This window comes from Tribolium castaneum, chromosome 3 (assembly GCF_031307605.1).
Source record: "Tribolium castaneum strain GA2 chromosome 3, icTriCast1.1, whole genome shotgun sequence".
NCBI classification, from domain to species: Eukaryota; Metazoa; Arthropoda; class Insecta; order Coleoptera; family Tenebrionidae; genus Tribolium; species Tribolium castaneum.
This window is the reverse complement of record NC_087396.1, coordinates 15,538,732-15,565,426: the sequence shown is the minus strand read 5'-3', so window position 1 is coordinate 15,565,426 and position 26,695 is coordinate 15,538,732. Positions and strand designations below refer to the sequence as shown.

At 33.9% G+C, this 26,695-nt stretch overlaps 2 protein-coding genes across 4 annotated transcripts in view; one reads left to right on the top strand and one right to left on the bottom strand.

Moving 5' to 3' along the window:
* LOC103313642 (homologous-pairing protein 2 homolog) overlaps positions 1 to 26,695 on the bottom strand; it is a 79,599-nt gene that overhangs the window by 26,970 nt on the left and 25,934 nt on the right. The gene's annotated exons all lie outside the window — the stretch shown is intronic.
* Positions 1 to 26,695, top strand: part of Sox15 (Sox box protein 15) — a 44,209-nt gene that overhangs the window by 1,871 nt on the left and 15,643 nt on the right. Inside the window, exons 1-2 of one of the 3 annotated variants that reach the window (XM_008197464.3) lie at positions 2,781 to 2,920; positions 3,540 to 4,009. In XM_008197464.3, the coding sequence (XP_008195686.1) occupies positions 3,544 to 4,009 (466 nt within the window). In that variant the 5' untranslated portion in view covers positions 2,781 to 2,920; positions 3,540 to 3,543. Of the gene's footprint in view, positions 1 to 2,780; positions 2,921 to 3,539; positions 4,010 to 26,695 lie in introns of those variants that run through there. The other 2 variants (XM_064355449.1, XM_008197463.3) reach the window with 2 other exon arrangements.

Here is a 26,695-nt window from a genome sequence, read left to right as displayed (position 1 = left end):
AAAACACGGCTAAATCTGTTAAGTGAAAATTGCAATTTTAACATCAACTTGTCACTAGAAAACTGGTTGAGATTTATATTACAAATGAATTAATATGACTTCTTTTTTGATTCCATTAAGGAGATTCTTGTAAGAAACTTATGAAAGTATTAATTGTCAATTATCATGTTAGTAGCGTTTTACTATTGACAATCTTCAAATCGTCATTGAAACGAAACACTGAACATACAAGCTGACGTTTATTGGACCATTAGAATCCCAACTAGGACAATGGGAGCGTTAACGTGGTAAAACATAATTGAAAGTAGTCAAATTATGGTAGTACTATTTCTATTTGCTCACGGGTTCCCTGGAGATTTCATTCAAAAAATGTAAAATCACTCAAGATTAAAAATAGTCACTTGGGTAAAATTTGTGAGTTTGCTTAGCTATTTTTGTTTGTATTTTGTAATCTTTATGAAAACAGTGTTAATCTGAGGATTTTTGGTCATACGACTGTTGACGTCTAATAGTATAAAATAAACAGATTCTTTGTCCTGAACTTTTGAAAGTGACTGTTTCACCTCTTGAAGTGTAACGTCCTAGCTTATTCCCAAGTTGAAGTAGCAACAATCAAAGATTAGGAATTTAGGTGTTTTGAAATTTTCCACAGTTAGATAATGTTAAAGTAAACAGATAGAAGTGAAAAACTTCTCGTGGAATTAATTATGATAATTGCGAGATGTGCGACCTTTAGCTCGCCAGCAATGCCCGCAATCCTCCGTCTCGTCGGTTTGGCGTTCTTCCTCCGGTTGTCTCTCCGTTAAAAAAACGACGGCTCTCAAAACCCGAAAACCTCTGAAAATTCCACAACACTAAAACGCGTCCGCTGCAAAAAGTGGCAGCCGATAAGGAGACAGTTTTTCATTGGAAATAATTCACATTAAAATGTATTCTCGGCAGTCGTCTCACGTGCACCATCCCAAGACTGCTCCGGTTTTTGTCTCGGACCCGGCTAACTGGGATCTCCTGAAAAGGCTTTAGCAGACCGTTTAGATTCGCGCCGTCGCATTGGTCAATAATTAAGACATTTGCTACACGATATCACGTTTAAATCAACCGGCAACTATGTTAATGGACGATACTTAACCCAAGGGGAGAGATGCTTTTTCGCAATTATTTGCGGCATTTTATCTATGTTCAGGAGATGTGTTTCGAAATTGACAACAGGAAAAACGCACACTGCGCTTATGTCGGCCGTTCAGCGCTCAAAAACGTTGATGTATGACAAACGAGTTTCGTTTATTCGTACCAAATCCGTTTTTACGCGCCACAGTACAAAAAGCCAAAATATGTCACCAACTTCATAAATTCATAAGCAGGACCAGCAAGGCACCGTTCGTCTGACTATTCGACACTTGGGAAAGGCAATTACCGGCGCTTATTGCCCGGCTTTGTGTTCAATATTTGGTACAGTGACGATTTGGGAATTGATGGCGGAAAAAACGTCTCTTATGTCTCCAGCTGTGGTCTTAAAAACGTTGATGTATGACAAACGAGTTTCGTTATGAGAGGGAATTTGTGTGCGATTTGTTTTTGCACGGTCGACTGAATTCGATGACTTATCGTCGAATTTTTTCAAAGGAAATTGGAATTCGAAAAGTTTGTTTAAAAATTTTTGTTAATTAGGAAGTTTGCTGGTGCGATAAGTTTCATAAATCACCTAATCACAATCGCTTAGGTATTATAAGCGATGGAAAATTGACTTTGGAATCGAATGCGTTATCTTAGAATAACAAATAATAAAGTTATAACGGTATTACCTACTGCAGTTAGGACAATAATTATGACGAATGGAGGTATTGTTTGACCTGAAATCGGAAATGCAAAATGTCTTATCTAAAAATCCGAAAACGGGGATTTTTTGCAAAAGCGATTAATATTTACGACTCGCGCACTTATTTTAAAGGTTTTAAACCAATCAAGACCAGTTGTATAAATTTCTAAACATGGAGCAAAACAAAAAAATATTTTTAATTCAGATAGGTATTAGGGATTTTGCCACATTTTCCACAATATATTTATTGTTAATTATTATTAGTCCAGATCTGGAGGCAATAAGTTCACATTTAATGTAACGGTTATCTTGATTTAAAAGAGCAATTTACGATCCAATTTAATTTAATAACAATTGTGTAATTGTGCAATAATTTACATTAACCAATTTTATGTATATTTTGATGTTGTAAATTGGCTTAATTAATGTTTCCCTAATTACAATCTGAAACGAACAAATTCATCGACGATTTGATCAATCGTTCAATCAACTATGACGATTCGTGATAAAGACCTTCTCAGATCATTGGTGGAAAATAGTTTTCCGAAATTGACGCTCGCTTATCTCACTAAACAAGTCGCACTTTAGACATCGATTAATCGAATTAATTAACAAAAATCATTATCAAGGTGATAAAGGCGTGCAGTTTCACAACCTCCAGCTACTACAACTGTGCAAAAATTCCAAGATTTAATTTGTGCAAATTGAAGATGTTGCCAATAATCCAGCCTGAATCAGAACCGACCAATTATTTTATCTAATCTGTTGTCTTTTAAGCATGCGAAAGATTCCAATGATTAACAATGTTAAAAGGAAATATCCAATTTTGGTTTTTGAGGTCGTAAAAATGTAATACGTCTCTATAAAATTGCACTACTTTTTGATTTATAACTCGGGTCATGTATTTTGATTTTTCATTTCACTATTAATCGACATCACTCAATTAACTTAAGTGCTTTATGACACGTGCTTATCACTGTGTTTTTTTATTGATTACCTTTCCGATAAACGAATTTCAAAATATTTGTTGTTACCGTCTTAGTTTAGAAACGTCACCGGTTGACTCGTGCACCTAAATGGGTCAATAAATGGTGAGTGATTCATGTAAGTAGAATTACAAAAACTATTTCTAAAAAATCCCCATTGAACAATGTCAATTTTACAAAAATTTAGCTTATCAGATGATATTTTAATACCATTGCAACACTAGTTCTATTAATTCTGTTATTTGTAGGTATCTCATTTTAATAGAAGGTACCACTCCAAAAATAACTAAGGTAGAGAACATAATTTCATCTAAAATTATTCTCTCATCTAGAGCGTGAAAAGTGACTAACATTTATGAAGTTTTTAATCGTGTGGGTGCACACATTACAAAAACTTTCCATCAAGTAACTCAAAAGTTCATAGAATTAATTTTGTGGCAAATTTACACCAGATTTTCCTTTCTCTTTTTTCCACTTTTCGCCTTCCACCTGGTCTACTTGTCTACCCTACATCTGGAAGACACAAGGCTGTGTTTTTGTACCTCTTTTGTTAAGGAAAGTCAAATTCATTTTCCCATTTTTTTTAAATTCTTATTGATCAAATATATCAAAGGGCGCTTTCTTGCAGATGAATAAAGATAATAAATATACAATAAAATAACATGGTACTTTGGTTTATTCTAAGAAATTAAATGATTAGCAGTGATAAAATTAGCATGTTTTTGATTTTTTTCTAGTATAATGGACGACGCGACTTCGTCTCCCACAACTGCCAACCACTACAGCAATTGCTTGTCCCCGTCCAGCTCCCCGTCGCCCCTTTTGCCGGGGCAGTACCAGCTCACCCCCAGGTACGAGTACCAAGACCAAGACATGATCCCTGCGTCGCAGGTGCTTCCCCAAGTCCTGCCAAAAAGCCAGGAGATGTGGGGTGACATGAGTCAGGGGATTTACGCCGACTACCGGTACGAAACGAACCGATTTAACAACGATTACATTCGGCAAAGTTACGCGGAAACTATGCCCGTGTTTACGCAAACTAGGACTAATTTTGTGCCGAAAATAGGTGCACAAGGACAAAAAGTGCCCAAAGAAGCGAGGATTAGGCGGCCGATGAACGCGTTCATGGTGTGGGCCAAAGTGGAAAGGAAGAAATTGGCCGACGAAAATCCGGATTTGCATAATGCCGATTTGAGCAAAATGTTGGGTGAGTTGTTGCGTTTTGTATTTGTCGCTTGACCACCGCCCTGAAAACGGGCCAAACTAAATTTTCGATATTTATCATGATACCCAACTATCGTTTCTTCAAGCTGTGTGTGATAGTCTGATAGACAAGTACAGGAGACATATTTTTAAGTGTAGGCATAACTGTGTCAGTCCTACATAAGGTGTGGTTTATACTCGTGCCTACCTATGATTTTTTCCTAAATTAGTTTTTAATTTAATCACTTCTATGAAAAAGTGATGAACTATAAACTTAAGGAGAATTAAAAATTAATAGTGTTTTTTAAGACATTAAACAATCAAATCAAGATCTAAAATCTAGGTAGTTCACGGTGTCTTCTTAATTAGATTTCAAATTGTTGTCCGATTTATTAAACAGATCTTTCTGTTGTCATTGGGCGGGTTTTTCGACGAAAGGCAAGCTTCTACAGCTTTAGCTTATCGACTGTATGATAATTAATAGGATTTGAATTTGTATAAGTGAGCAGAATATTTCGTTATAATCTCCTTGACCTCTGTACACATGTATCCTGACCTAAAACATCCTGTTTGTACCTAAGTATGGGTATATTTTGATAAATTTGAAAGCGTGCTTGGCAATTTTTCCTTTTATTAGTGGAACAGGGGCGTGTAATTTAAAATCAAATAAAAATATAATGTCACCAGCAGCAGATTTTCATGCAAGCTTCGTCTTAGAAGTACAGTTAGATCCTTTTCGTAGTAATGTTTTCAATACGTGATTACTTAATGTTTTCGATTTCGTTTTATTGTTCTCAATTAAAAATTGAATTATTGAAGAATCATCTATTGCTGATTTAATTTCTCCACTTCACTGGTCACTATTTGCCTGTTTATTCAAACAATTGTAGTGTAAAATGCACTTGATTATGATTGCAAATTTTATTTTAATAAATAAGTAAATAAATTGGCATACCTACACGTATCATTATTTTCGTCTAGACAAAATTCTTAAAAATTGGTATTTATCTAGAAATGGAAATAAACAACATTGGGCGAATTCCGATTAGGTAAGGTAGCCAACTCATCGTTAAATTTAAAATACAGACGTTAAAATCTTTTGAAACTTTTATATAATATTGTCACAAAATGTAATCTTTTAACCTAATTAATCAAGCTTGGAATGATAATAACTTTTGCCTGAAAAAAATTGTGCTATTGTTGTCTAAATTAATTAACTGAAAGAGATCGTACTCGATGTGAATTTCCTAACGAGCGAAGGTTTGAAATTGAGAAAATTTGAAATTGAGACTCAAACAGGGAGATTAATTTAATTAAGGAAAACCTTTATTAATGTTTTCCAAAACAATTTTTTGTATCGTTTTTCTTTTTATATTTCCTCGATATGTGATCTTCTCAAGTTTACAAAAATTATCATGCACCAAATTTTGACTAAATAAAATTGTCGTAATTGGCAGACATATAGAACGTAATAGAACAAATAATTCCGTAAAATGTGCGGAAAGTATATTAAGTGTTTTATTTGACAATAACATCCATAATAAAACAGATATATAGACACAAAAAAACAAAAACGTTGTTACAAATTTTCTATAATTTACGTCACATATACAAAAGTCGGCGATTGTCTTAGGTATGTAGACTTTTAGCACAATATGTATATTGTCTATGAGATCAAACCAAGAAAATTAGGAAAAGGTTGAAAAGTATGTATTTAAAAAATAGACAGAAAGAAAACGAAAAGCGATTTTTGTCTCTTACCCTACAAACTCTACAAAGCCGTAACAAAATAAGGCTTCTTTGATTCCTAATATAACAGACAATGTCCACCAAAACGTCAACTACAAACAATCTTGCAACTTTAGTAAAATCTGACACCTAGGTACTTTTGAACGGTGACGGTAGATAATTAAATAATAATAAATATTAACATAAATAAAATTTAAAATAATTAAATTTTCATTAAATCATTACCTCATCGAAAATTTATTAAGTATTTCTATAGGGTGGCACATCCAAAAACAAACGATGTTTAAATGATGGTAAATAGTCTGTGTATTCTCAAAATTATCTAATAAGTAAAGGTACGTTTATTTGAATTTTTATAAATAACTCATTTTTTTGAAATGGAACACCATGTAGGTATTTCTTTACACGTATCGATAGCATTTTTATAAGCTTTCTAACAATATGTGGTTTGTATAGCAAATTGGAAATATTTCTTAAAGTGTTCAAAAAACCTTTTCTTTTTTTATTTATTTTATTATTAATTCTTGATGAATAAAATTCAGTTATGTATCAAGTAATAATTAAATTACTAATGAAATTAGTCACATTAGTACGTATCAAAAAATAAATTACCATTTGACTTAGGTATGAGATTCCAGGATAACAAATTTTCTTGTAATAATTTTTTTTTTTTGAAAAAAAAAACACTCGAAAAATGTTTTAAATTTGTTATACGAAGCTTATGCAGAATGATATCAATATGTGTAAAAAAATACATGGTGTTTTATTTGAAAAAATGAGTTAGGTATCCAACTCCTTGCGTTTTGGCACACCCTGTACATTATGAGCGTGTTTCAAGTAAAAGTCGACTATTTGCTAAAACCACAAGGTATTGTTAGTTTTTCTATGGCAAATTTGTCGAATAATATCCATTAGCGACTTCGTAGTAATTTTTCAAAAATTGGTTTGTGTACTTTAAGTCGGTCTATCGTATGATGAAAACGGCTTGGCAATATTTTAAGTAGCAAAAATTTTATAAAACGATTACACACCCTTGGGTCAGCCCAAGGTGTATATTACTTTATGTCTACCACAAATTTGGAAAAACTGTTTAAAGCAACAAGCCATACACGCAAACCTTCGTGATTTGGGCCATTACATTAAACTTTTTATTTTATAGTTTAGAGTTGTACCAGTTTTGCAGCTTCCCTTAGAAATGACTAATCTTAAAATACTATTTTTAACGTTTTTCGAATTATGTGTGATATTGTTTTAAGTAGTTTTTAAGACTTTTAGCAGACATATAAGTTATTTTATTAACAAGAAGGGATGAAAAAATATAATTCTTATGTGAAAACTGAAAACTTGTGCTTATTCAAATTAATTGATTTGTGCTGTGGTTTAATTTTGCTTATAGAAAAATTGAAAACCTGATATCTACCTAAGTAAGTACTACCATAGCCGAATCAATAAACATTCAGGTATTTCCATACATTTTTTAGCTAGATTTGGCAGCATTTTAGGCCTTTGAATAATTTTATTTTACGTTTGCCGGGATGTTTCATTTCTAGTTTTTACGTTCTGGATTATCTAATCACTAATCAGTTTATTAGTTTTGAAATCGTCTCCCCGATAATTTCTTCTAGCTCGTAGGCACAAGTTGCGTATGAGCCTCACCAAGCGTCGATAATTAGATAAAACAGCCAATGAGGAGAGCAGCTACTTTCTCTTGCACGCACTTCTCACTATCTCATAATTAAATAAATTTTCATCCATTTCAAAAAGCACTCAAGGAGCCCGATTAGATAATAAAAAACCGAGCTGATAGATTCCTAAGCCCTGTATGGTGTTGTATCTCTCGTCGGTAATCGAGTACGGCGGCCAAGCAAGATTTGTGCATCTCATTAGACATGGATTAATGGGGTTTTGGCTCAAGTACCGGTCGGCCTGCCCTCACCGCTCATTGGATACGGTCTAGCATCGACCGACCGGCCAGCCAATCCCCGGCTCTCTCCAATTATTCCCCTTTATTTTGTTTTAAGGTCATCCAGCATAGAAAATGGCTGAATGACTTGTTTATATCTAATGATAGGATAACTCGGTACGATATCGTGTTCGCCGGACGATCGCACTCGGCGAGCTCCGACTTTTGCACGCTTTATTACTGAATTTATGGACGGCGCGACAGATAATTAACCGAATTTGTAACCTCCGAATGAAGGATTGGGATTTAATGACGGAGTCGGCGGGTGTGTTTCCGGTCCGAAAGCGACACGTGATGCGTGAATTTTGTTGATGAGATCGCCGATTTTTATTGTCTTGTTATTAATCTTAATGTTGCAATAAAAATTACGTAATCGTAGAAATGCTCTCCAAAAAGGAACAGAGCACTGTTTTCTGGATTTTCGTTGCGTACACATTTTGGCAATTTGCTTTTTTTTCATTTTGCCTCATTTGCCATCGATCCTACCCACAACTTAAGTGTCGGTTTTCATGTTTGTGGGTATTATAAGAATATTTTTGATTTATCTTTTTGTACGCTGAATTTTAAAATTATACAAATTTTGTGAATATCGTCCGGTTTTTTACAAGGCAACGTCGAAAATAAATGGGAAAATTTATTTAGTCCTTTTCTTTCAAATTTGAATCATTTAGGTAAGTTGACGATTCTAAGACTTTTTGGGCAATAAAGTTATTATTCACAAAAAAAGTATGTAGGTACTCTATTACAATTGCGATTTATAATATTTGAAACGATTGACAAGCAAATATCTAAAAAGAGGATTTTAACAAAAAATACACAAATTAAAAAAACAACTAATTCTGTTACTCGTCGGTCAAAATGTCCTTTATTTCGGTAACGTCTAGTAATTACACCGCCTTAGGCATCAATATCACTTATCAACATTTACCCTGCTCAGCCACCGACATATCAAAACTACCATACCTACTGCTCAGTGGGGACGAACTGTTGTAGTTATTTAATTTTTCGGTTTTAAAACTCTTGTACCTAGTTTAGTAGGAATTTGCAATTCGTCGTCTTAAGTCCCTTTGCCATACATTTATCTACCTATTCGACAGCAAAATCTATAATAGGTAGTACCTATAGATACAAGGTACATTATAACAGGTGTGGATATGCTTTAATTTTAACTGGGGCCGAAAGCATACTAATAAAAATCAGTCAGCATCTATACACAAATAATACTTATCGTAATTTTTATTTTTTGTTAATGGACTGATTGTTTGAATTAATTTTCCTCTGAATTCATCTGATTTCTTCAATTTTACATGAATAAAATCACTACGGTTTGCGTGTGGGGTTGAGCTTCTCTTCCCTTTGTTATTCATGCTAAGATGGTTAAAAATTCAGTCAGAAGTGTGTAAACAAATATTTAGCTTGCAAAAATTGTTTGCAAAACCGAGCCACACGTAAACCGTCGTGAACTGACCTTAACTAAACTAAATCATCGTTTAATCATCGTCCAGTGTTCAGCTAACCATAGTGTTATAAATAAAATAATATTCATAGAAAAAATCATACAAGTGTGGGTATTACTTAATAAAAATACTAACGGAATACAAATTTATCTCGTCATATTTGGTGTAAGAAATAGTTATAGGTATTTACATTTGTATGTGTGATACCTTACAATTAATATGGCGAAAAAAAATTATAATAATTAATTGTTGATTTTATGTAAATGGTCAGATCTGTTCAACTATACGTCGTTATTTTTACAGTAACAGTAACAATTTGAAAGTATAATAAAATAACACAGTTTCCAAGCTAATTAGTTTTATGAAATGTTTCTTAAAATTAAAGAGAATAGAAAAGGTATTACACAAATTTGGCTCAACTGCTTTTTAAAAGTGCCCTCAACTGTAAAAAAAAATAACTAATAACCTGCTTAATTAATAGTCATTTTCTAAGTAAAATATTGCACATGCTAGGTAAAATATTATAAAATGCTTGACAAAATAATTTAATTGCTAAGTGGTAACGTATTTTTTAATATGTTTTGCTAGGAAAAAATAATAACACTATACCTACTTATAAAACGCTATTCCTACTATATCTATACTTACCTACCTAGGTATTTAACACTCACTTGCTAAGCTAAATATTTAATATGCTAGACATTGACTAAAAAGAATTTTTGACGTAAAGATGCAATTAAAATCAATGTGTTTAAAAAATAGTCTTTTCTTCAAGAGATTAAAGAATAGACAAACCTAGTGGCGTATTTAGTACGGGGAAGTAAAAAAGTATACTTATGACTCTTATTAGACAAAGGGATTTGCATGTTTTTTTTTCAAAAATATAAACAATCTTTAGTAGTACTTACATAGCATTTACTATTTTTACTTAACAATTATTTCTATCACGTAGAGTTTATCATATTCACCTAGGAGTGGTTTACAAAAGCATCTCTAATTTAATTATTATCGCAATTAAATGTGTGATTAACTGATTGGTTGGTCCATTTGCGTTGTTAACTTTTAACAACGAATTAAATTTTAATAGAGTTTTCTATAAACCGGCCCTTAGCGTTTATTATTTTACCTAACGTTTACGATTTATACTTAGGAAGTATATCAGTGTACCTACTCAGCATTTAATGGAAATAACTTTTTTTCTCATTCCTGAGAGCCTCAGCATCCGAATGAATCAAATCATTTATTTTATTTTCTCAAAACACATCCTTGGTCAAATTAGGTATAAACAAAACTGGAAATACTGGAAGACGATGATTTTTTTACTATAGTTTTGTAAATTTTTTTTTTACTATTTCTCGCATACGAACGAGCCAAATAACCCAGAAATGGTTCAGACCACGTTCTTTTAGTCAAAACGATATTTTCGGAGTAATTACGTTGCAATTTTGAAATTTTTTGGTGTGATTTCAATTATAATACGATAATTACCACCTTAGATATACCTACCTATACTGAACTGAAAAGAAATTAGATATTAAAAATACATTAGTTAATATTATTAGTTTACTAATACACACGTTTTTGTGATGAAAGATCAGTTGTTTAAGCAGTTTATACTACAAATCAAGAAATTTACTTCAATCAAGCGGTGTAAACTAAAGTAGTATAAGTTTATGGAAGTTTATGTCAGATCGCAGAAAACGGAACCTTTTAATGAACGTCGGCACGTGTTTCGCCATCCAAGTTGGCCTCATTAAAAGGATTATGAATTTTATCGCTCCAAATGCCTATTTGTAAAAGTCCAATTTTTGTTCAAATAAATCTATTAATTCCGTATCAAACTATGTGTGAAAATGTATCTAGGTATAACCTTTTAAATTTACACACTTCCAGCAAGAAGCTAACTTCTGTTTTCTAAAATATGGAAAATATTGTGCTCTTTTTTGTGGAATACTTATTACCATCTCGAAAAAAACTTGGGCTCTGTCTGTAACTTGTAATTTTTATAGGCAGTGTTTTCTAATTTAGACTTACCTACTAGAAAAATTCTTAGCTTAGCAATTTTTAGTTTTATTTTTATGATACCACTTCCGATTCTGGTTGTTGACTGGCAGTATGATTTCACATTTCAAGTTGTATTCATATCAAAGTGAAACAACCAGCAGTCAATATTTGTCAAATAAAGCCACATCCGGTGTTGCAGAAAGATGAATAAAAAAAATCTTAATCATGTTTTAAGATGCAAGGCGGTTTTTTTACGAGAATTATAACAATTATTACGTCTAATTGACAGCAGACTTAATTAAGAAGATGCCTCCATGTGTTTCTTGAAACAACAAAATTAAGAAATTCGACTTTATCGTGACTTTCAAAATAGAAAAAATAACAGTTTTTACACGGCTTTCTGCTTGCTCTTAGGGAGTTTTTAGGGAACGGAATATTTTGTATGATTGCCGACACCGCTAGCAGTATTTTGTTAATTAACCGAGTTTAATAAACTCCCACACAATAAAAAAGAAACAAAACAACACTAATAAAATTTTATGGTCAATGTTGAAACAACGAAATTACATATTTTAATAGTGACTTTTCATCATTCTACCAGGTAGCTTAAAAATTGTAATGAGTTTCCTTTGGAAGTGAAAGCCATAAATCGTGGCTTCACCCCTTTCGAGCCAGACGTCTTTTATTTAACATATTTGTTGAGTTAGGTTATGTATGGTGAATTTTTAACAGTGTCGGAACATGGATCCGTCGATTTTCCGTTATTATAAGTCAGTATGTCGCGCTGAGCGGATGTGAAAAACACGTGACCAAAAGAGGGTTCGTGTCTTGATTTAGCGATGCGTTCGAAAAAAACACCGATCATTTTCAATAACAGCAGACGAATAAAATTTTTATTTATAGATCGGTAACCTGTAATCTCGGCGCCATTATCGATTCAAACCTGCAATCCGGCCCATCATCGTCCTTTAACTGTGTAATTACCGCGAAATCATGCCTTTCAAAAGATGACTTATTTAGATTTGGCAATTTTCCTTCACGATTTGAATACAAATGCTTTTAATTTATTATAAACGGGTGTTTGCACAACCAATCTCCACTTGATGAGCTATGTCGAAGATAAACAGCGAGTAACTGTAAAGGAGCCAGTTAGAAGTAAAACAATTCAGATCCGAGGGCCTATTGTTCGAACGTGTGACTCTACGTTCATTCACTCTTATTCATTCATTTCGACTCCTAACGGGCCGCTCTGACACAAGCATTTTTTCCACACGTATTTCCATCAGCCGTATAAATTGCAAAAACGGCCATTTATTAAATTAAATCGTGATAAAAACGATAGCCCCTATTGTGCTTTACCCCCGGCCAACTGTGACCACAATCCTCTTCGTGCTGCCCACAACCATCTAGATAACAACGAGATAAATTAACATTGGCATCGCGCGTTAATTTCTTGTCGTTTTAATTTTTCGCCTGATTTGATTCGAGAACGGATTGCAAATGAGATTCGGTTTTATCATTTAAACACGAAATAGATCCGCCAAAGAGCGCGCGGGCTGTGAAGGTGTTTGAAATCGACCGAACACATTCGAATCTGACGGATTTTTATCTGCTCCGCCATAAATATTTATTTTATTTTACGACCTGTGCTGATTTATAGAAAACACATAAATTTGTCGTATACAATCTGAGATTGGTATCGGCTTATCGGTTGTAGAGATAATACAGGAATTTGATAACTAAGGTCGGGTTCGAGGAAAGCGGAAAATTACGCAAACGATAATTTCGGATTTAGGAATCATAAAACTATTACTATAAACTGATCGAAAAAAGCTAGGGATATTTTACAAGAACATTTTAGCAGCATGAAAAATAATATCGTAGGTATATGTTTCCTATAAGACCTTTTATTTTGTCATTAAGGGCTAGAACCGATTTTGTATTTTCCACCAAAAAATTTTCCCTAAAACGTAAACGAGTTAAGCTCAAAGTCCAGACAATCACTATTACAATAACAGTTATAATTGTAAAACAACAAAATTAAAAATGTATACTAATTCAAAAAAAAAATCATTTGGAAAACAATCGAATCAAGAAATTTTATTTTGGAGTTAGAATAATACAAAAATTTGAAAATAGCACGTGTTTTGCTCCAAATTTATTTGTCTGCCGTCCACCACACGTCATGTGGCCGTATTGTTAACTTGAGAGAAGTTTTTTCGAGATAAATAATTAAAAAAATGTTTTTTTAGAAAAAAGCTTTTATTTAAAAAATGCACTAAAAAGTAAAAAATAATGTTTTTCTACCAGAGGAGAATATTTTTGCTTGCAAATTAGGATTTTACAATTTATAAAAGCTTTGAGAACTGTGTTCAATATAAGAAAGTAATTCTGTAATGCTGTATTGTCATGACTTATGACCGTCCCCGAAGCTTTTATAAATGTTAATATCCTAATTTGTAAGCAAAAATATTCTGCTCTCATAAAAAAACATTATTTTTTACTTTTTGTGCATCTTTTAAATAAAAGCTTTTTTCCAAAAAAAACATTTTTTTTAAATTTTTTTATTTATTGCTTTTTAGTCTACTTATTCTACACGTCTTTTTCTCTAAAATTTAGTATCGCCGTATTATTGTAATACCATTACTTTGCTGATTTGTGCAAACTTGTTCAGTGTTATGTGATCTATGAGTCTATACTCTATCGTCCAAGATTAATGAATTTCAAAAAAATAGCGACATTTGTTTGTAACGAAACGTAATGAAAATAATTAGGTATTAATATATTTCCCAATGACCAATATACCGTTAATGTTGGTATAAGTTACTGTATATACACATCGAAATCCCAGTTGTAAATATAACCTAAATCTTCAAAACCCCATTTAACCGCTTTAGGGGGTATTTAGCCACATAGGATTTCATTGTCACGCAGATTAAGTAAGTATGCAAAATTTCACTTCAGTGGGACAACGGGAACCCTTTCAAATTTGGCTTAAAAAATTTGAAACAGACAGACAGACAACAAAGCAAGTTAATTCAAAGCTTTTAAAAATGGAAATAAAGCATTGATTAAAATTAATTAAAATTATTTTACGGATTTCCTAAGGTAGGTAGATATGGATTTATTGATTGGAGTGATTAGACAGTTGATAAAGTTTCCAGCAAATTTTGATAAACATTTACTAAGCCGAATTCCTATAAGTATTTTTTTCTTATAATATTTCCAAGTAAATAATGTCTGTCAAACAAGCAGTGTGTACAACAAATTTAAAGCATATTTGCAAACACACAGGTGTTGGTTATTAATCATAAATTGCTTCTGTTTTATTAGAGAATTTACCAAACCAAAAACTTATGTGTGTAGCTACAGACAACCGTTGCAAAATAATATATTCTCAGCAAAACTAATAGGCCTGAAGTACACGTACATTTAGACATATAAAATTACCAATTTAAATGCTTTCATCATTGTAATCCTGACTAATACAAGATAAACGCTTTTGCATCATAATAAATTAATCAAGTAGCGTAACATACGTTCTCATAATACGTGTATTATGAACAAAATTCAGTAGCATGTAAATTTATCTTTGTTAATGATAAATTTTGTTAACCTACCGACAAAATTTTAATATTGTAATTGTTTGTTCCTTGAATACATTTTTTAACGCTGGAGTGCGCTGGGGTACGCTTTATTTGGCGCTTTTGTAATAAAATGTATAAAATAACAAAACTAACATTTGGTTTAATTTTGTTGCACTTCCGGATTTATTTAAACATTTTGCTTGTTTCCTGTTGCACAGAAGAGGCTGCAATATGTGTCATTACGGTTCAATGAACCGAAAAATCGTTATCTCCTTATCACGACGCACAACTCCTGAGAAAGGAAGATTTCTTTGTAACATGGAAATTTCCGGGAGGCGTAAAGTCGTCAAAAAGCGCTTTTTTGTCCCGAAATTATCATAAAGTGTTTCGGTCGAGTACCTCTCCATCGCAAATTGCATGATAAAAGATAAAATGACTTAATTTATCTTGTCCTTGTGTGTTGTTTCCATGAATTTTGCAAACGCGTTGTTTGCGGTATAACATTTCTCAGCGGATTGTGCAAGAAAATCGAAAAGTGGTCTTAGCTTAGCGGCCACAGGTGAGCGATAAAGCCGCTTTGATAAGGCCTGCACTGCCCGCAACCGTAACGATTGATATGGGAAATCCAACATTTCTAATTGTGCTGACGGATTTCAGAGCCGTATCATCAGATAACGACTGATAGTTCACCCACATCGGATAAGATAAAGATGCAGTAAAGGAGTTAAATTAAAATCTTCATTACATTTGCAATTTCATTATCAGTACCGGGTCGTAAAGTCGATCGCCCTGGCGTCGTAAAAGCACGAAAATAAATTACTCAAACGAGAGGTCTCCTCGTGGTAGAGGAGGCGATAACCGGCCCAAAAAATTATTAGCGACTTTGATTCGCTTGACTGGATTTACAATTTTGATTAAATTCAATAAAACCATCTGTTCTGGTTTCGATAGTGATAATTTCCTCGCCACTCGCACACCCACAAGGACACAATAAATGAAAAGTGATTAACAAGTTTGAGTCCAGGTGTAGGCTGATCAGGTTGCGGTGCCTCGCATGGCACTTCTTTCGTGGACCTACACCTCCGTATGTTTGTACATATTGATCGACGTCTTGTTCGTATTTATCAAAACAATGACAAGTTGTTAGTTCGAGGATTGAAACACACCGTGTATTTGTTTGAAAGAAAGAATATCGATTGATAACTCTAAAGGGTGATTTAGCGTTAGGAATTTTGAAAAAACATATGTTTAAAAAATTTGTGACAGTTATTTCCAGGTTCAATAGCCAAAACATACAGATAATATTTTCAAACTGTTTGTTTTTTGTGTATTTTGATGTTCTATATGATTTGTTTCAAAAATGCTAGTGTCTTTAAAAATGTAGTATTTTTCTATTGATTACTTTTTTTGTAAAATTTTAAGGAAATTATAAAACTATAATAAATGATAATATTCCTATATAGGGTGTTCCGTCTAAACCCCACATTAGAAATATTGGTAATTCTAATAACGATAGTTGTATGACTATCTGTATATAACCATAATCTCTTAGGTCCTGCTCAATGAAAATATTTTCAAGATGGTGACACTTTCGGTTATATCAGAAGTCGCTGTTAACTTTATTTTAAATGGAAAGCTATATTTTTTAATGCATTTTTGGATTACTAGAGTTATTTTAAGGTAGTTTTCATAAGTATTCCCTATACGTAAATTTAGCCGTTTACGAAATATTTAGGGTTTTTACTTATTTTGTTTTAATTTGCACCTTCCAGTTCAAAAATCGGTAATTCTGTAATTTTTAAAAAATTGGAAATATTTTTCAACCCATTTGAAAAAGGAAACCTAGATCTATCCTTTGGTGTTTTCAAATTTCTAAAAAAGAATAACAAACCTCAAATATTTAAAGTTCAGTTTTCAGAACTTCAAGCACCCAAAAATCAATTTTTTCAAATAAAATGCCACAAGTTTTATTAGGGCCATCCTGGACCCATCTGCTTATCGAATAAAAGTTATTTTTTATCAAATATAATATCCTAAGGAATATGTTGCGTAAAAAATATTCTCAAAACTATCATTAAGGATGCCCAATTTTATACTCTTTTACAGTCGTTCTAAGTAGCACTTTTGAAACTGATTTAGGGGATACATTCATCTACTTGGGCTGTAAGGGAGAAAGTCTTTTAAAATGCTTTATTTACTGCTTTATTTAATTCAGAAAATATTTTTGAAAACTAAATAAAAATCTAAAAAAATCTAGTCCTCTTTAAAAATTATTTCCCATCAACATTAAGTGTTAAAGGGAAAATAAAATAGTCTTGGCTATGTAGTGAACTTTTGATACTTACTATTGATGGGAAAAATTTTTCAAAGAATACTACATTTTTTATTAGATTTTTTATCAGTTTTGTTTTTTTTTTGGAATTAAATAAAGCAGTTGCTGCATTTCAAAAGCCTTTGTCCCCTACAGCTCAAGTAGATAAATGTATCCTGTAACTCAGTTTCAAAAATGTTACTTAAAACGGCTGTAAAACACTGCGGAAAATGGCTAAAATTCGACTTTTTTTAGCCCCCTTAGCTCATAGTCTTGAGCATATTTTTTGGCAACCAATTCGAGATTCCTTTGGATATTATATTTGATGAAAAATAAGTTTCATCCGGGAAGCAGATGGGTCCAGAACGACCCTAATTCAGTTCTTAGACTACTAGAAAATAACGATTCTTCAAGAAGTATCGATTTTTTGACCCAATACTACCGTAAAGAAAAATTTATTTAGATCCCGAAATCACCGAAGTTTTTTAACCTTCTTGGTCATAGTAGAACATAAATGACGACGCGGGAGTGATTATCAGTAGCATCTTTTTTATTGAATTCTTGTGAACAACAAAACCCAAAATCGTACAAAAGCGGCGGATAATTATGTACCACCTATTTCTTCGAACTTGGAATATTTGTCACCTTTCTGAGGCTTGCTTGCAAGCCCAGAAACAGTGGTATTAGAAGTCGACTTTGAACCTAATTTCAAGTGTCATTGCGTAACAAAAAACGAGCTCTGTTTCGACCAAAAATTAAAAATGGATTATCACATTGTGAAACGGAAGTGTCACATTTGTAGCCATTAATTTAATTAAGCAAAGTTTGTAAGCAAAAGTTTTGCAAGATGAACCGCGTTAGTAATTTAAGAACAATACCTGCTATTTCACCAGCTATCAATTATCTACGAAACTATAGTCTTGAAGAAGTTATTTCTCCAAGTTATGAAAAGAATAAAAAGCAATCGATAAATGTCTGCAAACTTGAGTACTATATGGCAAAAGTTCCTGGTACTGACCTTGAAGGCCTTTAATTGCTCTGATGGGATTGAACTGTGTCCAACAGCCACGTAATCCAAGACAAATTGGAGAACACAACCTCCAGTTTTCAAGCAACTTGTTAATATTAATGAACATCGGAAGTGGAAACCACTGATTCATCTCCTTCCGGTACAAACCACGAAAATTCTCGTTTTGGGATAGGAAAGCGGGGCCAAAGCTCCGTGTGCCAAATTCGCTCGTCCCATATTTCGAGAGAGCGCAGAACACGAGAGACTGACAACAGGCACACAAGCGGTGATTTCTCAACTTCCTGCCTCAATTACCGGGTAATTAGCGGACCCCTCCGGACTCCGACACAGGTAGCACAATGCTGGGAACGCCCCGGTGAGAGGTCGAGGGGTCACATTCCCATAAGAATACTCCCACACTCTATATTAGAAGATTATGTGGAGTAATCCGGTCGGTAGCTCAGCTACGCAACCGACTTCGCAGACGGCGAGCACCAGGTGTCGTCCTCGACTCGGCGAAAAAAGGAGGTTTCGGCGTGCGTGGAGTGTAATCATGAATTACGAAATGGTTTAAATAACCACACCCTCGTGTTCTTTTGGAGACCTCGGGGGCATAGGGGGCAGGGGTCAAGCGGAACTCCCATCCTGTCTGGGGTGCGCCGTACTTGGAGCGCGTTGCCCGCCCGCTTCATCTTCACAGCTCAATACTCCGGGCCAACACTCACCGGAAAACGATACAGTTATGCTAGAAAAAGACCGAGCGAGCTCTTCAACGCTGAAAGCTCCGAGCTTACGCACGCCAGCCCAAATTCAAATTAAATTAATTCCAACATCTCCGGAATAAACATTACAAAAAGGGCTAGTTCTGTTCGTAGTCAGTGGCGTATCGAACGCCAAAAGTTTTACACTACACGTATTATTATTGCGGTAGCGTTATACCCATATTACATTGGAAAGCGATGTGTCGAAATTTGGATAATTTGGGCCAGGAGAAGCGAATCTACGCCTCATCTAAATTCAGTGTAGTTAAGTGCACAATAATTAATTCCGCTTAATGACATAGGCGTGCGTTCGTTGTAAAATTCTAATTAATCTTCGTTGAATCTCATGCTTTCTAATTCGGAAAGGACGCTTTCACGACACTTTTCAATCACTCGACTAACAAAATCTTGCACCTTCCGACTCGAAATAAATTTTCTGTCAATTCGAAAGTAATGCGATGGGCTTCATGGACATGAGATATACGTGGGCGTGCTGAACACATTTCATTCCAGATAGTTGGCATTTGGAAGGTTGGCAAAAATGGGAGTTGCGTTCCTTGGTATTTTCACGCGCAAAAAAAATCAACACCTATTGCCCTATTGCTGGTACACGTTTTTTCTTTGAATTATTAAAAAAGATAGAAATTATGATTGCTATTAAAAACGGTAAAAAACATCTATAACTGGACAGTATCAAATAATTCAAACGAATGAAATTTCCAGCAATGACTTTTGCTATCTGGCCCGGTTGGTAGGGGTGTCATTCTTTTTGATTGTGACTGTACCTCCACTGCCGGTGACGGTCCCCGTAAAATAGATAAAAGGAGGTTGAGATTAAAAAAAAATTACTTGAAAATCAGTCCTCGTAGAGCATTTTAACCAGTTATATGTCAAGAAAATCATACTTTAAACGTTTTTAAACGACTATCTAAAGTTCATCGACTAGGTATTTTTAAGATTTTTTTTATACCTATTACCTATACCTACCTAACTATAGCTAGGTACTTTTAAAAACTTAAGAAATTCGATTACATATTATTTTCAAACTAAACTCTGTAACGTTTGATAGACTTTTCTGAGCCCGCTGAGTACCGCTATAACAGTGCCAAAAATGTTATTTGGTTTGGTTTTAAAGTTTTCAATTTTTTTTATTTAAAGTTTGATGGATTTTTGGTAACCGGAGTCTGGAATCTTCTAATAACTTTAGAACTATTAGCCCGTAACGCCCTTGTGTTCAGTTGGAAAGCAGTTTTAATATCTTTTTTAACCATTGTCCTGCCACTAAGATAGGTTTCCTAATATACTAATATAATTTTACATCAGTGTTATCCAATTCAGTTTATGTTACGACTGTACTATTTTTCTAGTTCTCTTCCATAATGCTTAAAGTTAGAATTTTTGTAAAATATCGCCTTGAAATTGCTATTTTGTAGATTTTTACAGCGATTACGAGAGGGCATGCAGTATAGTACGTTGTGTTCAAAAAGTCTTTAGATCAACTCTTGCTGTGGAATTTAGATTGACAAATTTCTATTGCCTTTGATAGATCATCGTTTTATTCTGTTTTTTTTTTTCGTTTTATTCAGTATGTTATCTTTTTCCAAATTTTTTAATGAAAAATTACAAATAAAAAGATGTTTTATTTGTTGAGTTCTGTTACCTGTTAAAATAAAGACACGTATTTCTTATACAACCTGTAGATAGGTACTCGTAATTGGCGTTTGAAAAATGGAAAAATTGATGATTACAACTTTTTTCCTTTTACCAACAAATATACCTATAGTTTATTTATAACGTTTCGGAAACGGCCGAAAGTTAGAACCTGTGTTATCTTCACATTTGTTGAAATTATGGTGTAACTATAGTCTAAAATAGGTTCTAACAAAAAAAAGTTACGTAATATCAGCTGAAGATGATGGGAATGACCGTTCCCGAAATGTTATGATTTATAAATAAACTGTAAATTCGTTGGTTAAATATCTTATTAATAATTCCCAACCTCATCGACATCACTGAAAGAAAAAACTAAAAGAGGAATAAGGAACTACAAGTATTTGAATAATTAAAATATTTGAACGATTTTAAACTATCGAAAGTCATCTTTAAATATCTACCACGAGTATTAATGGTAAAATCCGGAGCCGCTCCGGGTTCCGGTCCAGGATACAAAAGCTCTTGTGTTTTGTAGTATTAAAAAATGAATTTAATAATAGTTTACAAAGGGTTCCCTTATTGGACAAAATACAATGAATTATGAGAATTGTGTTCCCGGTTCGACGAAGGCAGTATCCGAAAAAAAACAATAACAGAAGTGGAAAAAATCAGTTTGTACTGTTTTTGAAGGGAAGAGAATTATTCATGCTGGTATCGGTTTTATGTTTCCAGTCCAAGAAGCAGTTATCGTTGTTTCCAAAATATCTTATAAGGAAAACAGCGTGAATGTAGAGGTAATATCGGCTTCCGTGTCATGGAACTGATTAGATCGAGCCGCATTAATCTCAATAAAAAGGAAGCAGAAAATGTGTTGTTTCCAACATGTTGCCGCGTTTATAGTTAACCACTAGAGGTTTATGCTTGAAAAATGTTTTACTGGCGACGATGGAATAGCACTGTTTATACTACAAGCACGGACACAAAACGCATAAAATGACGTCACATCGTAAACCCTCGCAATAAATTATTTTGATTAGTTTTGCCTGATTGCCAACAAGAGGTGTTACAAGCGCTAAAAAACGCCTAATAGTCTCTGGTCGCGAATCCCCATCCCCTCCTCTCTTCCGGGCAGTGACTACATTTCCCCGCAATTCCCAATATTTTCAGGAAAATAATTTATTGGCAACTCCCAAAGTCGATAAAACAACACAAGAAAGGGGTGGTTTTGAGTATTTTTGCCTCCAGGTGGCGAATTTCCGCACAAGTCGGGTCGGCGTTTCCGGAGCCTGGAGCGCTTTTCGCGAACTGTGTGGTCAATTGACACATATCGACCACTCCGGTCGCACTCGCCCTCCGGCATGGCTCACTTTGATGCCGGAGCGCGAGCGCAATACCAACACTGGCCGCGAGACGTATTATTACGCCGCTCTGTTATTAAGGCCCGACAGCCTGCCCATTGCCCATACATCACCGCACACACTCTCTCTGATTGTAGGGTGTAAAGTTTGTCATTTGATTTCTCTCAATTTTATTCTCGCCTAAGCGATGCATAACGGTCCGGTCGTTAAAATTTATGATTTTTTTTTCGGTTTTTTACCACGGCCACGTACCGCCGGAGTGCCGGACCACGAACTGCCCATCATCGTACGCCTTTTTCCACGCTTAGGTTTATGGGACCTCAAATGACAACTTTGTTTCGTGCTAACTTGCTGCGGCCAGACGCGCACAAAGGACTTTGTTGGGACGATTCTTCCAACTCTGCGTTTCTTGTTACTGACGCTTAACGTAATGAGGTAGTGGCTTGCGAGTAATCACTGTGATACGTCAATATTTTCAAAAGGCGCAATTACTTTCCCAATTGGCAGAAAATCAAGCCCGCCCATAATGTGCACCTAGGATTAATTACTATTTCTCAACTAGAAGAGTAAACTAAAATTAATTATGTAGTCGGCAATTTTACTCTGAAACTTTTGAAAACGATAGTTCTAGGTTAAACCAGCATAAAAAAGCTTCTCGGGTCTAAACATTCACATTAAAAGCACATTTTTCGTTACAAAAATACGGTCAGTAAAAAAATTTATCTAATTTTATTATAAGTACAACTGCAAAATGTGCTGGATATGACATGACCTGACCGGACCTGACCTAACCAATTTTACCTACTTTGAAAATTTTGAACACGATATCTTTAGGTTAAATCAGGAGAAAAACATTGGTTCTCTGGTTTAAATATTCATATTAAAGGCAGATTTTTTACTAGAAAAATGTGTTTTCTACGAGTAGGTATTCCAAATTAGTGTTTTTTGAATATTATACAGGGTGTTAGGGAATGGCTTAGCAATATTTCGTATGTGAATTTTTCCTGGTCAGACAAGTTAAAAACCCTTATATCATTTTTTCAATTAGTGCGTACTTTAATAAAAGAAATTTTTATTAACCCACCTGTTGAGAGCCACTTATGATAGTTTGTTAGCAGTTAACTTTTTCATTAAACAAAAAGGAAGATGGTGGCGCATTATGGCTAACATGATCATTTGTGTGGAACGTTCGAATCCTGGTAAAAAAAAGTTGTTTTTTTTTTCGTAAAATTTAACAACAAAACACAAATTGAAATAGAAAAATAATGTAGTGGACCAAGAAGTTAATTTACCTCTGCTGTTTTGTCAATAATGTTAAAATTAACGCAAATTTTTATAATTCAAGTTCAGCGGTTCTCAAAATTTGCAAATCAAAAATTTGCTTTTTTAATTTACATAAATTTTACTACTTTTTGTTAAACCATTCCTTAACACGCTGTATAGAAGAAGTAAGTGTCATATTTGGTCAGGTCAAATCTGGTGAAAACTAAGTAATCCAGAACCCAGAAATATTAATTACATTTTTAAGTTTCATCATTTCTTTCTCTACTGTTTTCTTAATACAATTTTTATTATTTTAATTTTTCATTACTTATCTCGTATAGAATTCTAGAATTCTAAATCTAAAAACGGTAAAATTGAAACACTAAATACTACACTCTCTTATTAGATTCTATTATACAGGGTGTTTCACATAATTTTACGAGGCCTGCGCCTATAAAATGCCACCAAGAATACATATTCCTACGAAGTCGATTACAAATTTTGAAAATTTTGATAGTTTTTTCTAGTTTATTCACCCCTTAGAAAATTACAACGTTTTTGGGTACTTAGTAATTAAGATATAGAGATTAGAATCATATTGATTCCGTCTCTCGATAGAACACATGATAACTGGTTCTGAAAAAATAGCAATTCATGACTAATAATAAGACAGTGATTAGCTTGACAACTACTGTCATGAGTTTCCAAAAATTTAAAAATTAAATGTTTTTTGTACCTAGTGTTTCGTGACTTTTGTATATTTGGATGCGTATATTAGGCACAGGCCTCGTAAAGTTGTGTGAAACACCCTGTATTCTAAGGACCGGTTTATAGACGCGTCATTAATTTAATCTGCATTTAAATGCGTGATTAACTGATCACGTGACTAAATTGAACCAATTTCATTGGTCTATCTGCGTTGTTAACTTTTAACAACCAATTAAAGTTTAATGAAGTTTTAAATATCGAATTATGAAGAAGTAGGAATTTTAAATCCTCAAATGATTTTACTGTTTTTGTGTATCAAAAACTTGAGAATGGTTTTTAACAATATCTAACCATAGGCACCAGCTTTTAATGAAGTAATGAACCTACGTTTCTTAAATGCATCTACACATCTAAAGGACAGTTCGTTAGAATAAATGATTTAAATTAAAATTTGCAAACTTAAACGTACGAATCGTCGTATGGTCATTAGGATAAAAATTCATTGCAGCTTCTCTTATGAGTTGAAGATAATTTATGACGGTTTGTCTGTTATTTTGTTAACATTTCAGGCATATTTACGCTGGTTGGCGTGTCGTTAAATCAAAAATGGAATGCCTCGGCATTTTTTTGTGGTTGTGAAAAATAATTTATGGTGAATTTAAATATCAATAAAATGATTGAATATTGTGGTGCTTGGTTGTCTGGACGTGAACATCGGTTCGTATCCATTTTGGCTAATTGTAATTGATGGTGATTAAGCCGTGGAATCATTCACGAAATAGCTTGAACGGCATGCGATGGACACATCGGGAATAAATCTTAAAAATCTTACAACCGGCAAACATTATAAATTATTCGTCCGTCTGTAATAAATTGACAGAAATCGCTTCATCATCCCGGACAGGCTTGGCAAGCCAGCGACACGAATTTTGGTCCTTAGAGGCGTACCACACGCGCGTTTCATTTTTTCAACCCAGCGCCCAGAAAAACCTCAAACACGTCGATTTTCTTCCGATTACGATGCGCAATAAAACGGCTTATTGGTATACGTGACATAAAAATTACATAAAACAGTGGTGAGGCCGTAACAAAGAGAAATGTTTTGTTTACGAGTTGCGTTCTCTATTCCAGAAGTAATAATTATTTTATATATCGATAAATATCGCGCGGCCACCACACGCAGCACCGATAAAACAGCAAAGCCCGAGGAATTTTTCCGGGGGTGCGGGTCGGGTGTGGGGTTCTCATTGGGAGTATGAGCTATATGTATCTGTCGGAGTGGTTTGACACTGCATTCATCAGCTGTCCGGAGGAATCGTGTCCGTGTCCGAGCATCGATATCATTATTAATACCCGTCCATCACGAACTATGTGTCGGTTCTAGACCGTGTATATGTCTTGGGCTGGCGGCCAATTCGTCATTTTTCAAGGCTTGGCGGAAACTTCCTCCGGTGCGAGGGCTCTACCGGTCCACACATCACTCATTTTTGCCAAGGAATGAGGAAAAACCAGAGGTTATTAAACCGTTGGCGGACCAAAAGGTCACCGATGTGCAAATTATCCGAGTTAAATAAGTCGCGGATGGATTGTCTTACAATGCGACAAATTTTAGATTGTGTAGGTCGCAGCAGCTTTGTCATGGTGGGTCCAGGTGGTCTGAAGAAGACGTTCATGCTTCCGATCGTGAAGATTGTCAACTACAAATCTATGCGGCAACGCGAGCTTACCACATGAAGCTATTGCTCAATTCGACGTGTTTTGATAGGAGAAACTGTTATTTATTATAAATTTTATCTTATTTTTTTGGGAAGTTGAGGCTGCATCTAATTTTCTTCTTGTAGTTACTCTTAATTCCGGTAAATGTGTACAACAGTAATAATACTGGTACATTAAAGCTTATGTCTCAGAACGAAATCTATTTTGACTTTTGACTTCCATTAATTCATTCAATTTTGGCCAAAAACTGTAATAATAATTACTGTGTCTTTACTTGTTAGTGAATGTTAATGTATTTCGTTCGATGACAAATTTAGTACTCGTTTATAATTGGATCGTTGTAGAATATGAATTTCTTTAGTGAACTCGTTTTAAAGAAGATCGGTTTCGTGTAAGATTTCTTTGTGCAATTAATTCATACATTTAAATTTAGTTTAAAAAACACTGTCGGCGAATTCTAAATATTCTAAATAAGAAATAAACATAAAATTTGCATATCAAAATATCTAATCTCTTGTAATGAAAAAATTTAAACAATTGTGTTCGTTATAATGTACGGTTATTTCATGAAGTTTACCAGTCAAGTTATTTTTTTGAAGTAGAATAGATTTACATATATTACGAGTATAATTAGAGAATATCGAATTTAAATACCAGGTGATTCATGGAAGATGACGAGCCTAACACAAATAAAATGCAACACACAATACATTCTTAATATGGATTATATTGGGCACGAATTTGGTGTTGTATTTTGTTTTTGTAAAGATTTCAGTTTACGCGAATCATCTGTAGTATAATGTAATATTAGTACTTTTTAAAGATTTTTTGTTGTATGATAAACTAAAGTGGAAAATTATTTTATTCTTCGACACTGTCAAAATTTACGGTTTTTCGCCTGTGTAAAACAATTTTGACGATTATTTTTAACAAATTTAAAGCAATTTTAAGCCTTATTGAGTCTAATTCGAAGAATAAAATGTTGTATTCAACTCGTATTCGTCTAAATCGGTTTATCTATTTAACCTCGTAGATGATAAAACGTTCAATTTTCACTCAAACTTGTTAAATATACAACTAGTATCGTATTAGCTGTTTCAAAACTATAAAAACGCCAACGTCACATTTTACCAAACTATTTTTTAGATAAG